Raw genomic sequence first — 17391 nt, forward strand, 5'->3', positions numbered from 1 at the left:
TGATTTCCACTTCAAGAAAGTTTAGATGAATACCTTTAGGTTCAGGTCATTGATTCCATGATCTCACTGGTGTGCTATTCAAAAAAAACATTTATTGAACAACTACAATGTGATAGCATAAGGGATCTATAACTGCAAAAAGAGGAAGTCCCCACACACCAGATGTTTGCATTCAGCTGGAGGAAAAATAAATAGAAACTCAAATGCAAATATGAAATGATTTCCTCAGGGCAGGGCAAACAGGTAATTAGCTCCGGGTTCTTTCTAGGAGTTGGTTCTCTGAAGGGATTCTAATAATAGCAAACATGTATTTTTTAAGATTTCTAAGATTAATTTTAAGATTTGCAAAGCACTTTACATACATGATTTCCCAAGAACCCTGGGGTTCTTCTCACTTCTCACTTTCTATCCAAGTTTTTTCAAATGAGTAATTTGAGGGCTGAGAGAACTTAAAGTGACTTGCCCAGGATCACAGAGTTATTAATAAGTGGGATAAGTTTTTTAATGATTTTCTGATAGGTCCAACATTCTGTCCACTATATTATGTCCAGAGATCTAGAAAGTGTATTCCAGGGACGGGAGACAGCCTTTTTGCGCTTAAAAGGCACAGAATTCAGATATAGTTAGGGAATGAGAGCAGGCTAGTTTGGCTGAATTCAGAAAGGTGTAAAGGAGGAGATAACACTAGGAAGCGCAGGCTGGAGCCACACTATGAAGGACTTAAAACAAAACAGCATCGACGTTCGATATCTTGGATCAAATACGTGGATTTAACTTCTGTAACTGGGACAGCTTCTAGATTACGCACAGTCCGACCCGGGAATACCTGGTTTTCATTATAGAGAACTTTTAATTCTTTTCTTTCCCAGTTCCTGATTCCGCCCTCTCTATCCTCCTGCTCCTGCTTCTGCTCCTCCTCCTCCTCCTCCTCTTTCTTCCGCGCTTTCTCCGCCTTCAATCTCTAACCCTTTCCTCCCCTCCCCCTTCTTTCCCATTTCTCCACCTTCTCCTGCCGTCGGAGCCCCCCCCCCTTTCTTCCTGATTGGTTGCCCTCGATTGACGCTTCGGCATTGCATTGGATGGAGGGTCGGGCGCTCCCGCTCCGCCCACCGAATGACGTGTTTGCATGAGCTGGTCAGCATCCCGGATCCTCCGACCTCAAAAAGAGCAGCGTCGGCCTGGAAGATGGAACCGGACGAGGACGGGCGGCTCCTTGCCAAGCCGGCCTTGGAGCAGGAGGGAATCCGCTTTCTCCAAAACACTGGTGAGCCGGTCGGAGCGGTTGCGAGAATAACGATCAAACCCATCTGCTGTTTCCATGCTTCGTCCTCCCGAAAGAGCTGCTGGGGTTGTGGTCGTGGCGGGGCGTGGCGGGGCGGCCAGAGATTGAGCGTAGTGGGGCCGGTGCGAAGGCTGGGGGCGCTTGTCCGACCCTCACCCCGGGGACCGTTAGCCCGTGATGCGGCGCGTGCACCCACTCTCCGCTCAGACCCCACTCCCAGCTGCGAGCTCGGCCTCCCCGTGTCCCTGGCGGCGACTTCGGTCGCACGATGCCAGGGTCGCTGGATCTTGTTCGCTAGAACACCCTTTGGACGCATTTATCCAGCCCAGCTCCGGGTTCGAGGCGGGGGGCCCGAGGCTGAAGCTCCCGGTGAAACCCCGGTCTCCTCTCCTGGGTCGTAAAGTTCGAGGTGACTATGCAGTCCTGTGCTTGGGACAGACGAGTCTGAGTAAACATGCAGCTCGCCCCAGCACCGGGGAGGAAGTCTCCGGGAGACTCTGGAAGAGAAAAGGGGTCTTTCATCGGGGAATGGAGGGGGATTCCGAAATGGAAGCAAACACAAATCCTACTTTAAATCCGGACGAGAGCGGTTCCTCGTGAGGCAGCTCTGATTCACCCCTCTTTCCTTCTCCCCTCCCCCCTGCAACCGGGGAGTCTCAAAGTTTGGATAGCTCCTGCTGCAATGGTGCCACTACCCCTAACCCTGTTCCCTCTGTGCCTTTGTGAAATGAAATCGATTTTTTGTGTCATTTCCCCATTTTGGGGGGGGTTCTAGGCCCCTTTTGTCCATTCTTTGATATTTGTAAGTAAACACCTGGAGGAGCAGGGACTAGCATTTGTCATTCTTTGTATCCCCAGTACTCATACTGAAGGACTGAGCCACCCACCCCTATTAGATGGGATACTTGACATTATTTCTCCTAACTTCAGCAACCCTTCGATTGTTTTGCCTGAGTCATGCCAATAGCAATTGTCACACCTGGAGTTTGTTTATTTGTTTCAGTTATATATGAAAGTGAGAGAGAAATGTTGTGGTGGGGGAGGGGGGAAGAGAATCTATTTGAGTATGGCTAATAGCTTTTTCCCCCCTTTTTTTTTAGTAGGCTGGCTGCTTTCCAATTATGGCTGGTACCTTCTTTTCACCTTGATTATTCTCTACCTGATCTTTCAAAAGCTTTCCAGTAACTTCAGAGTCATGAGACAGAGAAGCATGGATGCATCGGTGGCATCTAGTATAGGTCTGTAGTAGTTGCAAATAAATAAGAAATATGAAAATAGAAGTGATATCCCAGACACCTAATTATTTTTACATTTAATCTTATTTGACATAATCTTATTGATGATATTAAGGTGGTGGTAGCTTTAAAAAAAAGAGTTTGAATATAAATACATTTTGATGAATATACTATTTATTTTTCCTTCATCTGGGATTGTCATTGTATAGCAGTTCCTTGAATTTTCACCTTGGTCGTATGTTTTACATAGTACTTAACATTTCATAGTTGTACATTTTATAAATATCAGTTTATAGGATTGATTAAAAATTAAATTTTTAACATTTCTCTAGAGAATAGTTCCATGTCCTGTATATCTGTTTATATACATGTATCAAGGCTTAACACATTTTGCTCTTTGAATCTGCAAGTCAGCTTACAAATTTGGGAGCCATGTGAATTTTCTAAGGAAAGAATTTTCTTAGGAAAGGAAAAAAGCAAGATAAGAGAGGCAACCTGTTGCTTTAAGGCACAGACATTTATTCTTTAGTCAAAACTTAAATGATAGTCATGAAGGGATCTAAAAAGATTCAATTTAATTGACATTTTATCAGGTACCGGCTGCTTTAAGCCTCAAAGGGAAACCTTGAATGTTAGTTGAAGTCTAAGTAACCAGTAGAAATCTTTACCTGGATCTTCTAATCTTGGAATTGCAATAATTTTGACTGAGAAACCTAAATTAACTCTTAACTGCTGCAGTTTGCACTACTGAAACATTGCTACAAAATACCATTTTTAAAAATTGTTACACTTATAAAAACTAAATGAACCCAGTCTCAAAAAACCAGGTTTATTAGGGTGTTTTTGTTTTGTGGGTTTTTTCTACAACCTGATATTCAGGAAATATCCACTACTACTATGAGATTCTGAATTGTCAATTTATGAGCCATCTAGGATCAGTCTGGTAATTTTTAAAGTCACTGCTTTTTTTTTTTTTTTTTTTTTTTTTTTTTTTAACTAAAGCTAATATTAAGCATATTATTTAACCAATTTGGCTTTCTCCAAAATTAAATAAAATTTTGTATTTAAAAAAACATTTTAACATTTTTAATTTTTTTCTCATTGATTATGAATTTTTAAAAAAATAGATATTTTAGCGAGGTGGTGCAGTGGATAGAAGCAGGGCTTCAGAGTTAGCCCTGAAATCAAGAGGACCTGACTTCAAATCATCTCTCAGACACTTAACACGCCTAGCTGTGTGATCCTGGGCAAGTCACTTAACCCCAATTGCCTCAGCAAATATATATATATATAGAGAGAGAGAGAGAGAGAGAGAGGAAGGACATCTGTAGATTGTAACAGAGGGAGAGAGAGGAAGGACATCTGTAGACTTTTAACAGATTACCAAAACAGTCCATTACATAAAAACAAATTGGGAATTTCTGCTCTAATGCAATATCTTTACATATGTCTAACTCAGATACCTCTTAAGCTCTACAACCCATGCCCTCCTCACCTTTACCTCTTAGAATTCTTCTGTTTTGTTCTGGTGACATCTAATGAAACCCCTCACTCCAAGTTCTCATCCTCTAAAAGTTTGTATTCTTTCCTCTCCTTCCAATTATATATAGCTATATTCCTCATCCTACAGGTGAGAAAATTGAAAATGAGAAAGTTATTTGTCCAAAGTTACTACAGGTAATAAATAGAACTGAATAAGAATTAAGGAAGAACAGGATTCCAATCCTTAGTCCTCTACCTCCAAATCAATAATTTTTTTTTCCATTGAACCACAGCACTTCCCCATTGAGTTGCTGAATTTTATTTGACAATAAAATATCTTCCAAAATATAAGTAGTCATAAAATGAAATACAAACTAGGACTTTATGGACATATTAATGGGAAGTGGAAAGTGACATTTTATTTACTTTCATGTTTTCTTATTATTCAGGGTAATATTTTGTGGTTTTTTTCCTGCTTTGATTTTCTAGAACCTGATGTTGTTGTTAAACAACAAGAAGCTTTAGCAGCTGCTCGTTTGAGAATGCAAGAAGAATTAAATAAACAAGCAGAAAAATATAAAGAAAAATTAAAGCAGGTATGAAAGGTTGAAGCTAATAGACTTTAAAAAAAATTTTATTTCATACTTATGTGTGTATGGGGGGGGGGGGGAGTCACATGGAAAGGGTAATTTTTTATGTTTTTTTATTTTCTTATTTGATCCCAGAATCCAAAATAATTTCATATGCTATTTATCCTTTTTTGTTTCATCACAGATTTCCACCTAGGATAAGTAGTTGCTCATTTTAAGTAATGGGAATCATATAGCATGTCACATAACCAAATGGTTATTGTAATTTATTATTACTAAAGTACTTCTGTGCTGTCTCAAGGATATAAACTTTGTATGTATGGCTTTTACCTTATATAAATAAGTTCTCTTAGACTAAGGTCAGTTTTCAGAAATGGACCTTGTTGATTGATTTGAGAGTTGAGTGCCACATTCCTATGTGTAGTTTATCTTGGTGCAACTTCTGTTGCTCACTCTTCATAAAGTATTTTAATTGAACAGTAAAGAATGTTTCTATTATATATTAAATAGTATTGCTATGGGAATCTCTGTGTGATGGACAGTCTATATAAGCTTCAAAGTGCCATTTGAACACAAGTAATTATTTTTACCGACCACATGAAAACAAATAACAAGAACTCCCTTGTGGAAGAATTGTTTATAGGACAACTGTTGTTGGTTTGGGCTTTCTTTACATTTAAATTTTTTTTTCCCAATTACATGTAAAGATAATTTTCAACATTCATTTTTGTAAGATTTTGAGTTTCAAATTTTTTCTCCTTTCCCCTCCCCAAGACAGCAAGCAATTTGATATGTCATACATGTACAATCATACAAACAAATCCATGTTAGTCATATTGTGAAATAAGAAAACAAAAAGGAAAAACTACAAGAAATTAAAAAAAAATTTTAAGTGAAAATAGCATGCTTCAATCTTCATTCAGACTCCATTGTTCTTTGGAGGTGGGTAACATTTTATATCACGTCTTTTGTAATTGTCTTGGATGGCTGTATTGCTGAGCCATCCAATTAGATGTTAGCCATAGCTAACTCTATCACATTTGATCATTGCACAGTCTTGTAACTGTGTACAATGATCTTCTTGTCCTGCTTACTTCACTCAGCTCCATTCATTTTTCTTAAATCTGTCTGCTCGGCATTTCTTACTAAAAAATGGTTGTATCAGTTCACAATTCTGCCAACAGAGCATTAGTGTCCCAGTTTTCCCATATCCATTTCCAACATTTATCATTTTCTTTTTCTGCTATCTTATCCAATATGATGGGTGTGAAGTGGTACTCAGATTGTTTTAATTTGCATTCTTTTAATCAATAATGAGTTAAGAAATTATATGTTTTATATAAGTAAAGCATAATATGCTTTATATAGTATATATGACTATAGATAGCTTTAATTTTTTCACCTAAAAAACTGCCTGTTTATCAACTAGGGAAGAACAACTATTTGAAAGAAATAAACTATTAATATGATTTGTTTTTATATTTTCTACATTTACCACCATATTTTTTTCCCACCCCTTCCAGAGAACTATTTTTTATAACAGAAAAAAAAAAAAGTTCAGCAAAATTAATTAACATTTTTTAAAAGTTTGCCTTTTCAGTTTTCCAGGTGTAAAGTGAAATCTTGTAGTTGAATAGCCATTTTAAACTGATTATTATATTCCAGTATTTGAATAGAATGGGAAAATTTGCCCTGGTGTAAATAGATAAAATAGCCACTTATAGCTGAAGTGCAGTATTCTATAAAGCTATCATTCACCTCTGCAAAGAAGAATAGAAACAGAAGTATCTTCTTTTGCCTCCTCATTGGAGCCAACCCAGTTATAATTTCCAGCTACCAGTTTTCTCTTTGTTGTTCCTTCTACTTACATTGTTATGATCATTGTGTAGATTGTTTTCCTGATTATGGTTCATATTTCACATCAGTTCATGTAAACCTTCCCATGCTTCTCTGTATTCATTATATTCATTGCTTCTAATAGCACAGTGATATCTCATTACAATCATGTACCACACTGTTCATTTGACAGTTTTCCAGTTAATGGTCATAATGTGCCTGAAGAAAATGCTGCTATGAATGTTTTGGTCTTTGGGGGAGGCCTTTGAACCTAGTAGTGCAAATACAAATGGCATGGATTGTCTTCATTTATACCAGTAGTACATTAGTATGCCTAACTATTCGCAGTCCTTTTCAGCATTGTCTATCTTTTGTCATCTTTGCCAATTTTATAAATGGCTTGGACATATCACCACAAAACATCAGATTGGTAAAAATGAGTAAAAAACAATATAATGATGTTAGCAGGATTCTAAAGAAACAGGTTAATTTTGAGCTGGTAGAATTGCAAACTTGTAGAATCCTTTTACAGGCTTGTGTGGTAGCACAAAGCAACAAAAATAATCATACCAATAATTTTTTCCTAATAATTCCCTTATTGAGAATATTATAAAGTAACAAATCTAACTATTCAAATATTGTTCATAGCATCATTCTGATTGTAGGTATTTGTGTATGTGTGCATGTGTGCGCAAACACATTTGTGCATATAAATTAATCTAAATGTCTCCCAATTGGGTAATGGTTAAATAAATTGTAGTCAGCAAATATGAGAAATTTAAGGAAATATAGAAAGAGTTCATGATAAAATACAAAGAGAAAAACAGAACTAGAAGAAAAGATTATGCATTCTGACTGTTAAAAGAAAAGAGAACAAGTAACATTTCTGAGGGAGACTTTAGTGGCAGACTGAAAAAATTACAACATTAAAATTAAATGTAAATAATTAAATTGCATTGATGTTCAATATCAATTTCATAGTAAGTCACTTTATAAAATGAAAGAAAAAGTTAGTAAGGATAAGTCTAAAATCTGGTACTTAGATTAAAAAAAAAAAAGCTACAAATGCAATATCTTCTTGAAAGCAGTTTAGAAAAAAGTAAAGCACTTTTAGTATGTAGCAAGCTCAACATGGTCAAGAGTGTGATGTAACAGCCATAAGTGCTAATATGATCTTAGTTGGAATAATAGAAGTTGAGTTCAGAATGAGGGAGACAGTAGTTTTGTTGAAATCAGACCATGACTAAAGTATTGGTCTCACTCTCAATACTTAATTTCAGAAGGAAAGTGACAGTCAGGAGTGCATTCAAATAAGGACACATGAAATCTTAAGGGAATTTGAAATCTTGATTAATTGGAAATGGTTAAATGAACTGATGTTACTAATAGAAAATTAGGGGAAGCCAAGTATTTTAAGGACCTTCGTGTAGAAAATACTGAATTTGTTTTGCTTGGCCCTGGAAGGGCAGAGAATAGGAAAATACATTGAGATCACAGGAGGCAATGTGATATGATAGCTATAAGGCTGAATTTGTCATTTGTTTCCTTATATGACTTTGGTTTAATCATTTAACCTCCATGATATAATCCTCAATTTTCTCATCTAAAAAAGGGAATAGACTCCCTGAGATCTTCATCAGTTCTATATCTGTGATCCTATGAGACAAATTTGAACTCAGATTTCCTAAAATATCAATTAGAGCTTCCAGAAATGGAATGGTGTGATGAGTTCTTTGTCATTGAACATGGTCAAAGGAAATAGGGCAATTGTTTCTTGGAAATATAGACAGGATTGGATAGAAATTGGTCTAAATTAACCAGAATCCCTTCAAACTATACCTTCTAAAAATTAAAATATGAGCTACCAGACCCCTGTAACTAACTGGGTCTTTTTTTTTTTTTAATAATTGCTTTTTAGTTTTAAAATACATGCAAAAATAGTTTTCAGCATTCACCCCTGCAAGATTTTGTGTCCCAAATTTTTCTCCCTCCATTTTCCCACACCCTCCCCAAGACGAAAAGTAATCTGATATATGTTAAACATGTATAATTCTTCTAAACATATTTCCATATTTATCATGCTGAACAAGAAAAATCAGATCAGAAGAGAAAAGAAAATGAGGCAGAAAAAAAGAAGCAAACAACAATAGGTGAAAATACTATGTTGTGATCCATATTAAGTCCCCATGGACCTTTGTGTGGATGCAAATGGCTTTCCATCACAAGTCTATTGGAATTGGCCTAAATCACCTCATTGTTGAAGAGTCAGTTTCATCACAGTTGATGATCATATAATTATCTTGTTGCTGTATACAGTGTTCTCTTGGTTCTATTCCACTTAGCATCAATTCATGTAAGTCTCTTCAGACCTCTCTGAAATCATCCTGCTGGTCATTTCTTATAAAATAATGTTATCCCATAGTATTCATATACCATAACTTATTCATTCCCCAACTAATAGGCATCCACTCAGTTTCCAGTTCCTTGCCACTACAAAAATGGCTGCTACAAACATTGTTGCACATGTGGGTCCTTTTCTAATTGGGCATTTTTAAAAAATAAAAATAAAAATAATTGGGAACTACAAAGACATTCTGGGGTTCAAAGTGCATTTACTAGACTTTCATTATACTGAAAAGAAAAGGAAATTCTCTATCTGGTTTTGTTGATGGTTTTTACTTTTTATGTAGTTATGCCTTTGGAAGCTAAAAAATCCATCATGGAAGGACTATTTAAATTGCACACTTCATCTAACATTTTGAGAAGAGTTTTACAAATATTTCATAGGGAACTGTAGACTATATTGTTATCCAGTTTTATAGTGTTCTTTTATAGGTTACATAGAAAAGTTAGAGAAAACCACTCTACTTAACCTGGTCAGAACCAATGTCTAATCAGTCTAGATTACATGGTAAGCATTAAGGAGATATTTGTATGACTTTTGAAAGTGTGGATTTGAATATCTAGAAAAATTACACAGTTTATAAATATCTTATGAATGTTTCTTTCTGCTTTTAAAAATAGACTTTTGAAGGAAAAAAGACCAGACTACATGAGTTGCTCAGTTATAATAAAATAATTACCCATTGTTTTAAGAATTTTTGCTCTAGTAAATTGAAAGTGTCCATGATTATTAATATGTTGAATTACAAATGATCCACATCTTGATGGCATCTTATTTAACTTGGATAGATAGCCAAATCATTCAGTTTTTATGTGGCTGTAAATGAATCACTTTTAAAAAATGTTTATTATATCTTTCGTAGAAATGAATAAATCCTGCATATGAGCATAAAGTTTTATCAAATAAGAATATTCTCTTTGTATGGAACAGAAACTTAGCTTTTTCTCTAATAAATGATTTAAATCAAAACCGTACTTTTAAGAGTTCCAGAAACTTAGTGTGAAGCAATGAGAATGAGAGTATGAACAATGAGACTATGGAATTTAAACTCCAGAGATGTGAGTTCACATCTTGTCTCTGCTACTTAATACTTGTGTGACTTTTTTGAGGCCTCACTTCATCTATGAAAAGTAGTAGTTAGAAAAATTGACCTGGGCTAACTCCACATTGATTCCTGGATCATAGATGCAGAGCAAGAATGGAGCCTCAGATGCCACTAGCCCATCATTTTATAAGTCAGACCCAGGGAGGAAAAGTAGCTTGGTCAAAGTCAGTTTTGCTCAGTCTTTTGTATTTCTTTTCTCCTAATAGAAAACATTTTGCTCTCTTGTTTTTTAGCTAAAAGTTGCTCATCTTTTCTCTGGCATATTTTTGCCTACTTGGATGTGTAGAAGCAATTATGTGCAAAAGTAAACGTTTTGGTTTTATTTTTAAGTTGACAATTCAGCAGTTCATCAGAGTTCAATTTTTAAGTTGTTTTGAAAACCACATAAAAGACAAATGAAATCATTTGTTTATGGGGAGAGTTTGAGATATTAAGGACTTGTCAAGTGTATTTATGATAATGCTTTGAGAACTATGCTTGTACATCATACATAACTTGTATGTGTTTTATGATTGCCATATTTAATTCTTAGCTTGAAGAAGAGAAAAGAAGACAGAAAATAGAGATGTGGGAAAGTATGCAAGAAGGAAAAAGTTACAAAGGAAATGCCAGAAAGTGGCCAGAGGTGACAAACTTTATATTTTCACGTTTTACATAAATTACTTTTAAAATAAGATTTGAAAATGACTTATAAAAAGCATAATTGTTTTATATACTGACAGCAGAAACCTGAACCTGGTTCTTCCAGTTCTTCAGCTATACGAAAGCCTAAACCTGACAGAAAGCCTTTGCGTGGAGGTGGTAAGTGTCCACTAAATTGTTTTTGGGTGACTTAAAAGAAGGAATTATTTAGCTCTTATTTATATTTAATAAAGAAAACATTATATTGTGCTTAAAATGGATTTTAGGGTTCTTAAGCTCATAGAGAAATTATTCTTAAGAAACAGTCATCACACTCAAAAACTAGACAGCTGCAGCTTTCAGACTCTAAAACCAATGAGTTAGAAGCCAAGAAGTGAGATCAAAATTCTTGTGGTGTGGCCCCTTTTTTGTCTTTAACTATAAGTGATTTGAGAAGCTCAAATGAGTTTTGGAAGAAATTTTTTTTTTTAATTCCAGTAAGTTTATGGAAAAGGAGCTACAAGAAATCTCACTTTACAAATGAGGAATTTGAGGCCCAGGGGGAAAAAATGATTTGACCAAGATCACACAAGGAGTGTCAGAAGCAGAATTTGAATCAATATCTTCTGACTCTCTGCTGTTTCACAAGTGTCATTTATTATAAAATGACTCCTAGCTCATTTTATGGTTCTATTGTCACTTTTTAAACCTATTTGGATATTTAATGATATTTCACTTGATATTCTCCATTTTATGTGTTAGATTCTTATTGCAAAACAATTCTTTGAAGGTGGTAGTCTAAACACAGTCTTTCTTTTGTTTCTCCTATAAGATTGAAAGATGAGTGCATTTTGCAGCAAATGTCCTTTTTTTTAATCACAAAATTTCTGCTATATTAATTACAGAAATTCAGTTTATAATATGGAAAATATAATGAGCCTTAAGGGGAAAGGGGCAAGTGGTGAATCACAATTTGTGATGATTAATGTATTAGATGGAGATGGGGGAAGGAAAAAAGGGGAAAATGCTAATTATCATTCTGCAGAACTTTTTTTTAATTTCACATTTTATTTTTTCCCTAATTAAAACAATTTTACCTTTTTTTTTTTTTCAAATTTTGAGTTCCAGATTCTTTCTCTCCTTCCCCATCCCCCTATTGAGAAAATAAGAAATTTGACAGGTTATAAACATGGGCTTTCTGTACAACTTTCTAAAGTAATCTAAATTAATCCAAAGAAGAGGAAAAAGGATCTGAAGGATTAGAGAGAAATCCTTCTCTGTCAGATGTTAATGAGTGGGGAAATGTAGGACTGTATAAATATTTGAAGCTAAAAAATTAATTTGAGATTTTTTTTTTTTAAGTGGAAGAAGCTATATTCTGAGGAAAACAATTCTAATCTTCCAAAGACTATCTGATAAAGTAGTTGTGAAGATGCTTTAAGGTCAGAGTGCATTTAGGGCCAGAGAAGATACAAAGGAGTTAGGTGACTTAAGGTCACCTAAGGCAGATGTCTGTTAGTTTAATAACAGTAGGGAAGACTGTGGTATTTCTGGGACATTTATCTAAGATATGATAAAGAATCTCTCATAGTTCAAAATCCAAAGGTCATAGATTTAGTGCTAGAAGGAAACTTAGAGGTTTTGTCCTCTTATTTTGCAGATAAGGAAACTGAGGTTCAGGGAGATGAGATATCTTTTCAAAGGTTAGCCAACAAAGTGCACGTTTGAACCTGGATCCTCTGATTCAAAAGCTGGTGCTTTTTCTACTGTATTACTCTGCTTCAGTTCACCAAATTGGATGATTTGTGGTGATTCATGTAAACATAAATGACTTGGAATCCAGAAAATAGTGCCAAAGATTTAAAGTCTTGGTCAAGGAACTGAACTCTTGGGACATAAGTGGTTTTTGCTACAGCTGTCATTGAAAAGAGTTTGTTCAGAAGAAAAAAAAAACAGATTTGAGAAGTGAGCAGCTGATTATGAAGTTGATATTGAGAATAAGATCTGGAAGATGATTGTTTAGAACAGCAGTGACAAGTTTCAGGCCAGGGATGGAATGCATCTTAAAAAGTGGTGCTAATTTGCCTGAAGTACTAATAAATTTAACAAGAACTTTAGAATGAAAAAGGAGGAGAAAGAAATCTGCTTGTATGTATAACTGCTTAAAGTTAGATATCAAAGAGAATAAAGAAATACCTTTTAATTTTGGAAAATAATAGCAGTTTCTCAGAAAACAGAGTCTGAAAAAGGAGTCAAAATAAAACTCAGGAATTTCTGATATGCATATACACAAATTATGTAACAAGATAAATAAGAGATTCTAACACAAGGAGGCAAAATTGATCTCAGAGATTTGATGAAGTCTGTTAATTGTCTTTCTGGAAGGGTATATACCAATGCTAGGTGAGCTAAATGATAGGTAACATTGAATATTAAGACAATATACTTGAATAAAGAAATTTAGGAAATAAGAGGATGCATGTTGGAAAACATTTAGGTAAAATCCTCTAGAAACAGAAGCAGAAGTGATTCTGTCCTCAGAGTATATTAAAGACCACCTGGAATAAAAGGAAGTAGTCAAGTGTCTCAAGAAATCTAAGAACCTCAATTTTTCAAGCATTTACAGATATTTTCTCTCTGTTAAAGAAAAGCAAATAATTATTTCTTTAATTGCCTTAGCCTAGTAAATTCCTCTGATGATATCATAAAATCAAAATCAAGTCTAATCTCATTTTGCAGATTAGAAAAATGATGTTGTGCTCAATATCACATAAATAGTAAGGAATAAGACAAGATTTGAACTCACATTTTTAGACTCAGATATAGTTTTTTCTGCTATACTACTCCAGTCAACAAAAAAAAGATCTATTCTGGATTTCATTCTTAGTAGTAAGGAAGATCTAGTTGCTGAGGTGAAAATGATGGGAACAAAAGATTTGGAAGCAAGAGCAAGTGATAAAAAAAGCAATTTTTAATACAAAAGCTCAACTCAGTCCTATATCAGAGTCTCAGTGAATTAGGGAAGGTAAGAATATCACCTTTTAAGTGATATTTTTTTTTCCATATTCGGAAAGGGAGCATATTTCTTGTTAAGGAATGTGTAAGATTGTGATAACTGACAGCAAAAATGAATTAGAACTGCTACATTTTTACTTTGCTTATATTCTAAATCAAGTAGAATGATCTCCATACTGGAAAGGATAAGATACATGGCTAACACAAGATAAGTAAAAAGATAGCAAGAGTACCAAGTAGTCTTTGTGATCACCTGGCACAAATAATTTTAGCTAAGCTACTGAATGAATTTATATAATTATTAAGTCACTATCACTGATTTTTGAAAGACTAAGGAAAACAGTAAACTAAGTAAGACTAAAGAAATGTAGATAATTGCCGTCTTTCTAAGAATCTAGAAAAGAATTCACTCTAGGCTATAATGTAGTGAGCTTGGCTTCATTTCCTGATAAAAATTTAGAATTTTAAAATGATTGACATTGTTACCAAAGAAATAGAAAAACATAGGTTTTAGCCCAGTATTTGACAGTATTTCATTCTGTTTCATATTTTATTACTTTTTGTTTGTTTGTTTTCCACAGTCAATATGTAAAAACAATTTTTAACATTCATTTGTAAAACCTTGGGTTCCAGGTTCTTTCCCTTCCTCCTTCCCTACCTCTTCTCTCCCTTTCAGTCTTTCATTCTGTTGGGAAAAGATAGAGCAACTGGTGCTAAATAATACTATTAGATGATTTAAGACCTGGTGGAAAGTCCAGGTTGAAAAAGCAGTCATTAAATAGTTTAAGGCAAACCTGTAACGAGGTTGCCAGTGGAATGCCTATGGAACCATCCTTGACATTGTGTTTTGTTTTGTTTTTTTAACCAATGACTTAGATAAAGGTAGCATACATAATTATATAGACAGATGACACAAAACTGAGATGGAACAGATGACTCAGTATACTCTAAAAAAAATCAAGATTTAAAAAAAAACCTGATAGACTGAAATTAAGCCAAATGTAATAAGATGAAATGTAAGTGGAATCAACACAAAATTCTATACTGAGTTTAAAAATCCACTTTCACATCATACCACTTTGTCTGGAAAAAGATCTAGAGATATTTATGGATTGCAAACTCAGTGTGATTATGACAACCAAGATAACAATACAATCTCAGGCAACATTGAAACAGTCATTATTTTTAGGAATGAGGAAATGATCATTCCACAGTGTTTTCAGCATTGGTCAACATCATATAAAGTATTTGTGTTCAGTTCTGAGTGCCATGTTTTAGAAAGGACACTGAAACTGGAGATTTTTTGGAGGAAGTTGATGGTAAAGTTCATGCTATGTAAGGTAAATGTATATAAGGATATATATTTACCCTGGGTAAAAGAAAGGTGATCATGAGGAAGTAGGATTAGACTTGGTTGATTTGGCCCAAGAAATTAAAACTGCTAGCAGACTTATACCAGAGTAGTGGACTTTTTCTGGAGAGTAATGGCTGTCTTCACATTGAAGCTTATTGGATGATCACTTTGGGTTGTTTTTCAAGCATAAATTAAACCATGACCATTGAGGCCCCTTCCAACTCTGAAACTGCAGTATTTTTGTGATGTTGTAAATGGTCAGTATTGATTGGTAGAGCTATCACTTCAAAGTCTGTTCACTATTTACTCTGGTCACTCATCTACCAAAAAAAAAAAATTCCCTTTTGGTCACAACTGAGTTACAGAAAGGAAATTTTTTCACTACTAAAATGTGTCTGTGTGTGTGTGTGTGTCCCATATTGTTATTTGCTGCTGACTTTCAAAGATAATTGCAGATAGCTCTAGTGACAATTTTCTTTATCATTCTAGGTTATAACCCTTTAACTGGAGAAGGAGGTGGAACATGTTCTTGGAGACCAGGACGTAGAGGACCCTCATCTGGTGGATGAGGTTAAGAATCTTGCTTATGTCTCTTGACATTAGCAAGGTAAATTTTAGCCCACTATTCAGCTGCCTAGCGTATGCTTTTCACAGTGACGACTTAAGGGGAAGTGGCGTTTAGTTCATTTATTATAAATGTAGATTCATTTAAAGGTCAGAGGCAATAAAAGTTATAGAAAATGCCAATAGGATAGAATTTAAGAGATTGTACATGGCATTGTTTTAGTTTAATACATTTAAACATTATTTTAAATCATTTTTTCGGTTGATTGATCAGAGATGGAATATAGTCTTTCAGGTGGCAATTAATAATCTTTCTAGAAAGGCCTCATCATGATATTTTAATCATTTGAACGTCCATGACTGTAGATGAGTCTCTGTGACAGGCTGCGCAGAATGATGTCTTCCTTATAAATGGTGAACTCACCAGTGAGGATTACTGATGATTGATAGTTGATGGTGTTTTTTTCTATGTATTCATTTTTATGCACAGAGCTTTGTAAAATATTGTAAATATTAAAAATGAAAATAACCTTTTCTCAGCATCTTTTTATTAAACTAGATATGATACAATGAAAAGAACTCCAGTTTTGGAATCAGATAATTGGGTTCACATTTTACCTTCTGATGTTTACTAAATGAGGGGGTTGAAAGTCCTTTTCAGATATAGAAGTAGGATTTTTATATATTCTTTCATCTTCACCTCTCCACCATATCTCACCAAGACAGGTAACATTTGTAGGAATTTAGGAAAATGTGGGCCCTTGGTTTTGTCTAATCTTATGTTTTGTTTTAAGAACCAAAGTCAGTATGTTTTGAGCAAAATTGTCAATTTATAGAATATCTCTGCTTTTTTATATGTTTTTGTCATATAGTACTCCTTGGTCAGTTATCCAGGATATTTGTGAAGGAATAGAGAAAAGGCTGTCTTTAAAATAGAAAAAATTAAATTATACTTTTAAATTATTATAAGAAAATAAATTTGAAAGGCATCTGTAAATTACACACAAGTATTACCTTGGATATTGTGTAGTATGTGTGTGTATGCCAATCCTTCATTTCATTCATCCTGATGTATTTTTCCATGAATTACCATAGTGAATGTGCTAGTGCACTAGAGGCCTTTCCCTGACTATTGAAGTACATATCTATTACACTGAATTCATCCTGAATAAATGGATGAAGAACCTTTATTAAGCGCTTACTACTTGCCAAGCACTGGAAATACAATTAGAAAAGCTGGACAGTCCCTGACCTGAAGAAGTTTCAGTAGCTTATGTTCTAGTGGAGAAGACTAGAGAAATTAAGTTTTAAAAAGCCACTAAGATAGTTCTGGGCCTTTGGGTATCTGTGTCCTTCATCTGATTTATTTTTGCACTTAAGTAATATTGCTCAACTTGCTTAAACTTCCTGCTCATTTTCCACTTGGCTTATGTTCAATTTTGGTTCTGACTCACAGCCATGTGGATAGTACCACTGAGGGAATGTATGGTTTAGAAAAAGATAGAATATGATTTGGGGTTATTGAAAGCACTGCATAGTTTCCTAAAAGTAATCAACTGAGTTCTGCTCTTACTTATACTATCTACATTGCTTTGGAGCCAGGATCATTGAATTTCAAGTCCTGCTTCTGCTACGTACCTGCTGTGTGTAGGTCTCTGAATCTCTCAGAGTGGTGGGCAGTTCTCTTGTTGACCTACATTGGTAGAGGGAGTTTCTTCACCTGTAAGTTTTCTCACCAGTGAAATCAAGTCCAGTCCCTGTCTCCTGTCCAAGATAGGTTAGATAGCACCCGTCCTCTGCCAGTAATTAGATAAACTTCTGCTTAGGGAAAGGGTAATGCTTTCCTGGAGCTTACATCTGAGGTGGGAAGAGAAAAAGTACACAGGGTATTTGCAAAATACAG

At 34.9% G+C, this 17391-nt stretch overlaps 1 protein-coding gene across 3 annotated transcripts; it reads left to right on the forward strand.

Annotated features, from left to right (window-relative positions):
• The first annotated feature begins 1133 nt into the window (after positions 1-1133).
• On the forward strand, positions 1134-16022 carry SELENOS (selenoprotein S). 3 transcript variants are annotated; one of them, XM_051980975.1, is made up of 6 exons: positions 1134-1264; positions 2383-2520; positions 4489-4595; positions 10467-10559; positions 10660-10735; positions 15414-16022. In XM_051980975.1, exons 1-6 carry the CDS (start codon positions 1186-1188, stop codon positions 15491-15493), a joined length of 573 nt encoding a protein of 190 aa, XP_051836935.1. In that variant the 5' UTR covers positions 1134-1185; the 3' UTR covers positions 15494-16022. The 3 variants fall into 3 exon arrangements, with proteins under 3 accessions (XP_051836935.1, XP_051836937.1, XP_051836934.1); XM_051980977.1 differs by having other exon boundaries at positions 1135-1264; positions 2386-2520; positions 10657-10735; XM_051980974.1 differs by having other exon boundaries at positions 1136-1264; positions 10657-10735.
• The last annotated feature ends 1369 nt before the right edge of the window (positions 16023-17391 follow it).

Source organism: Antechinus flavipes, chromosome 2, assembly GCF_016432865.1.
Source record: "Antechinus flavipes isolate AdamAnt ecotype Samford, QLD, Australia chromosome 2, AdamAnt_v2, whole genome shotgun sequence".
Lineage (NCBI taxonomy): Eukaryota > Metazoa > Chordata > Mammalia > Dasyuromorphia > Dasyuridae > Antechinus > Antechinus flavipes.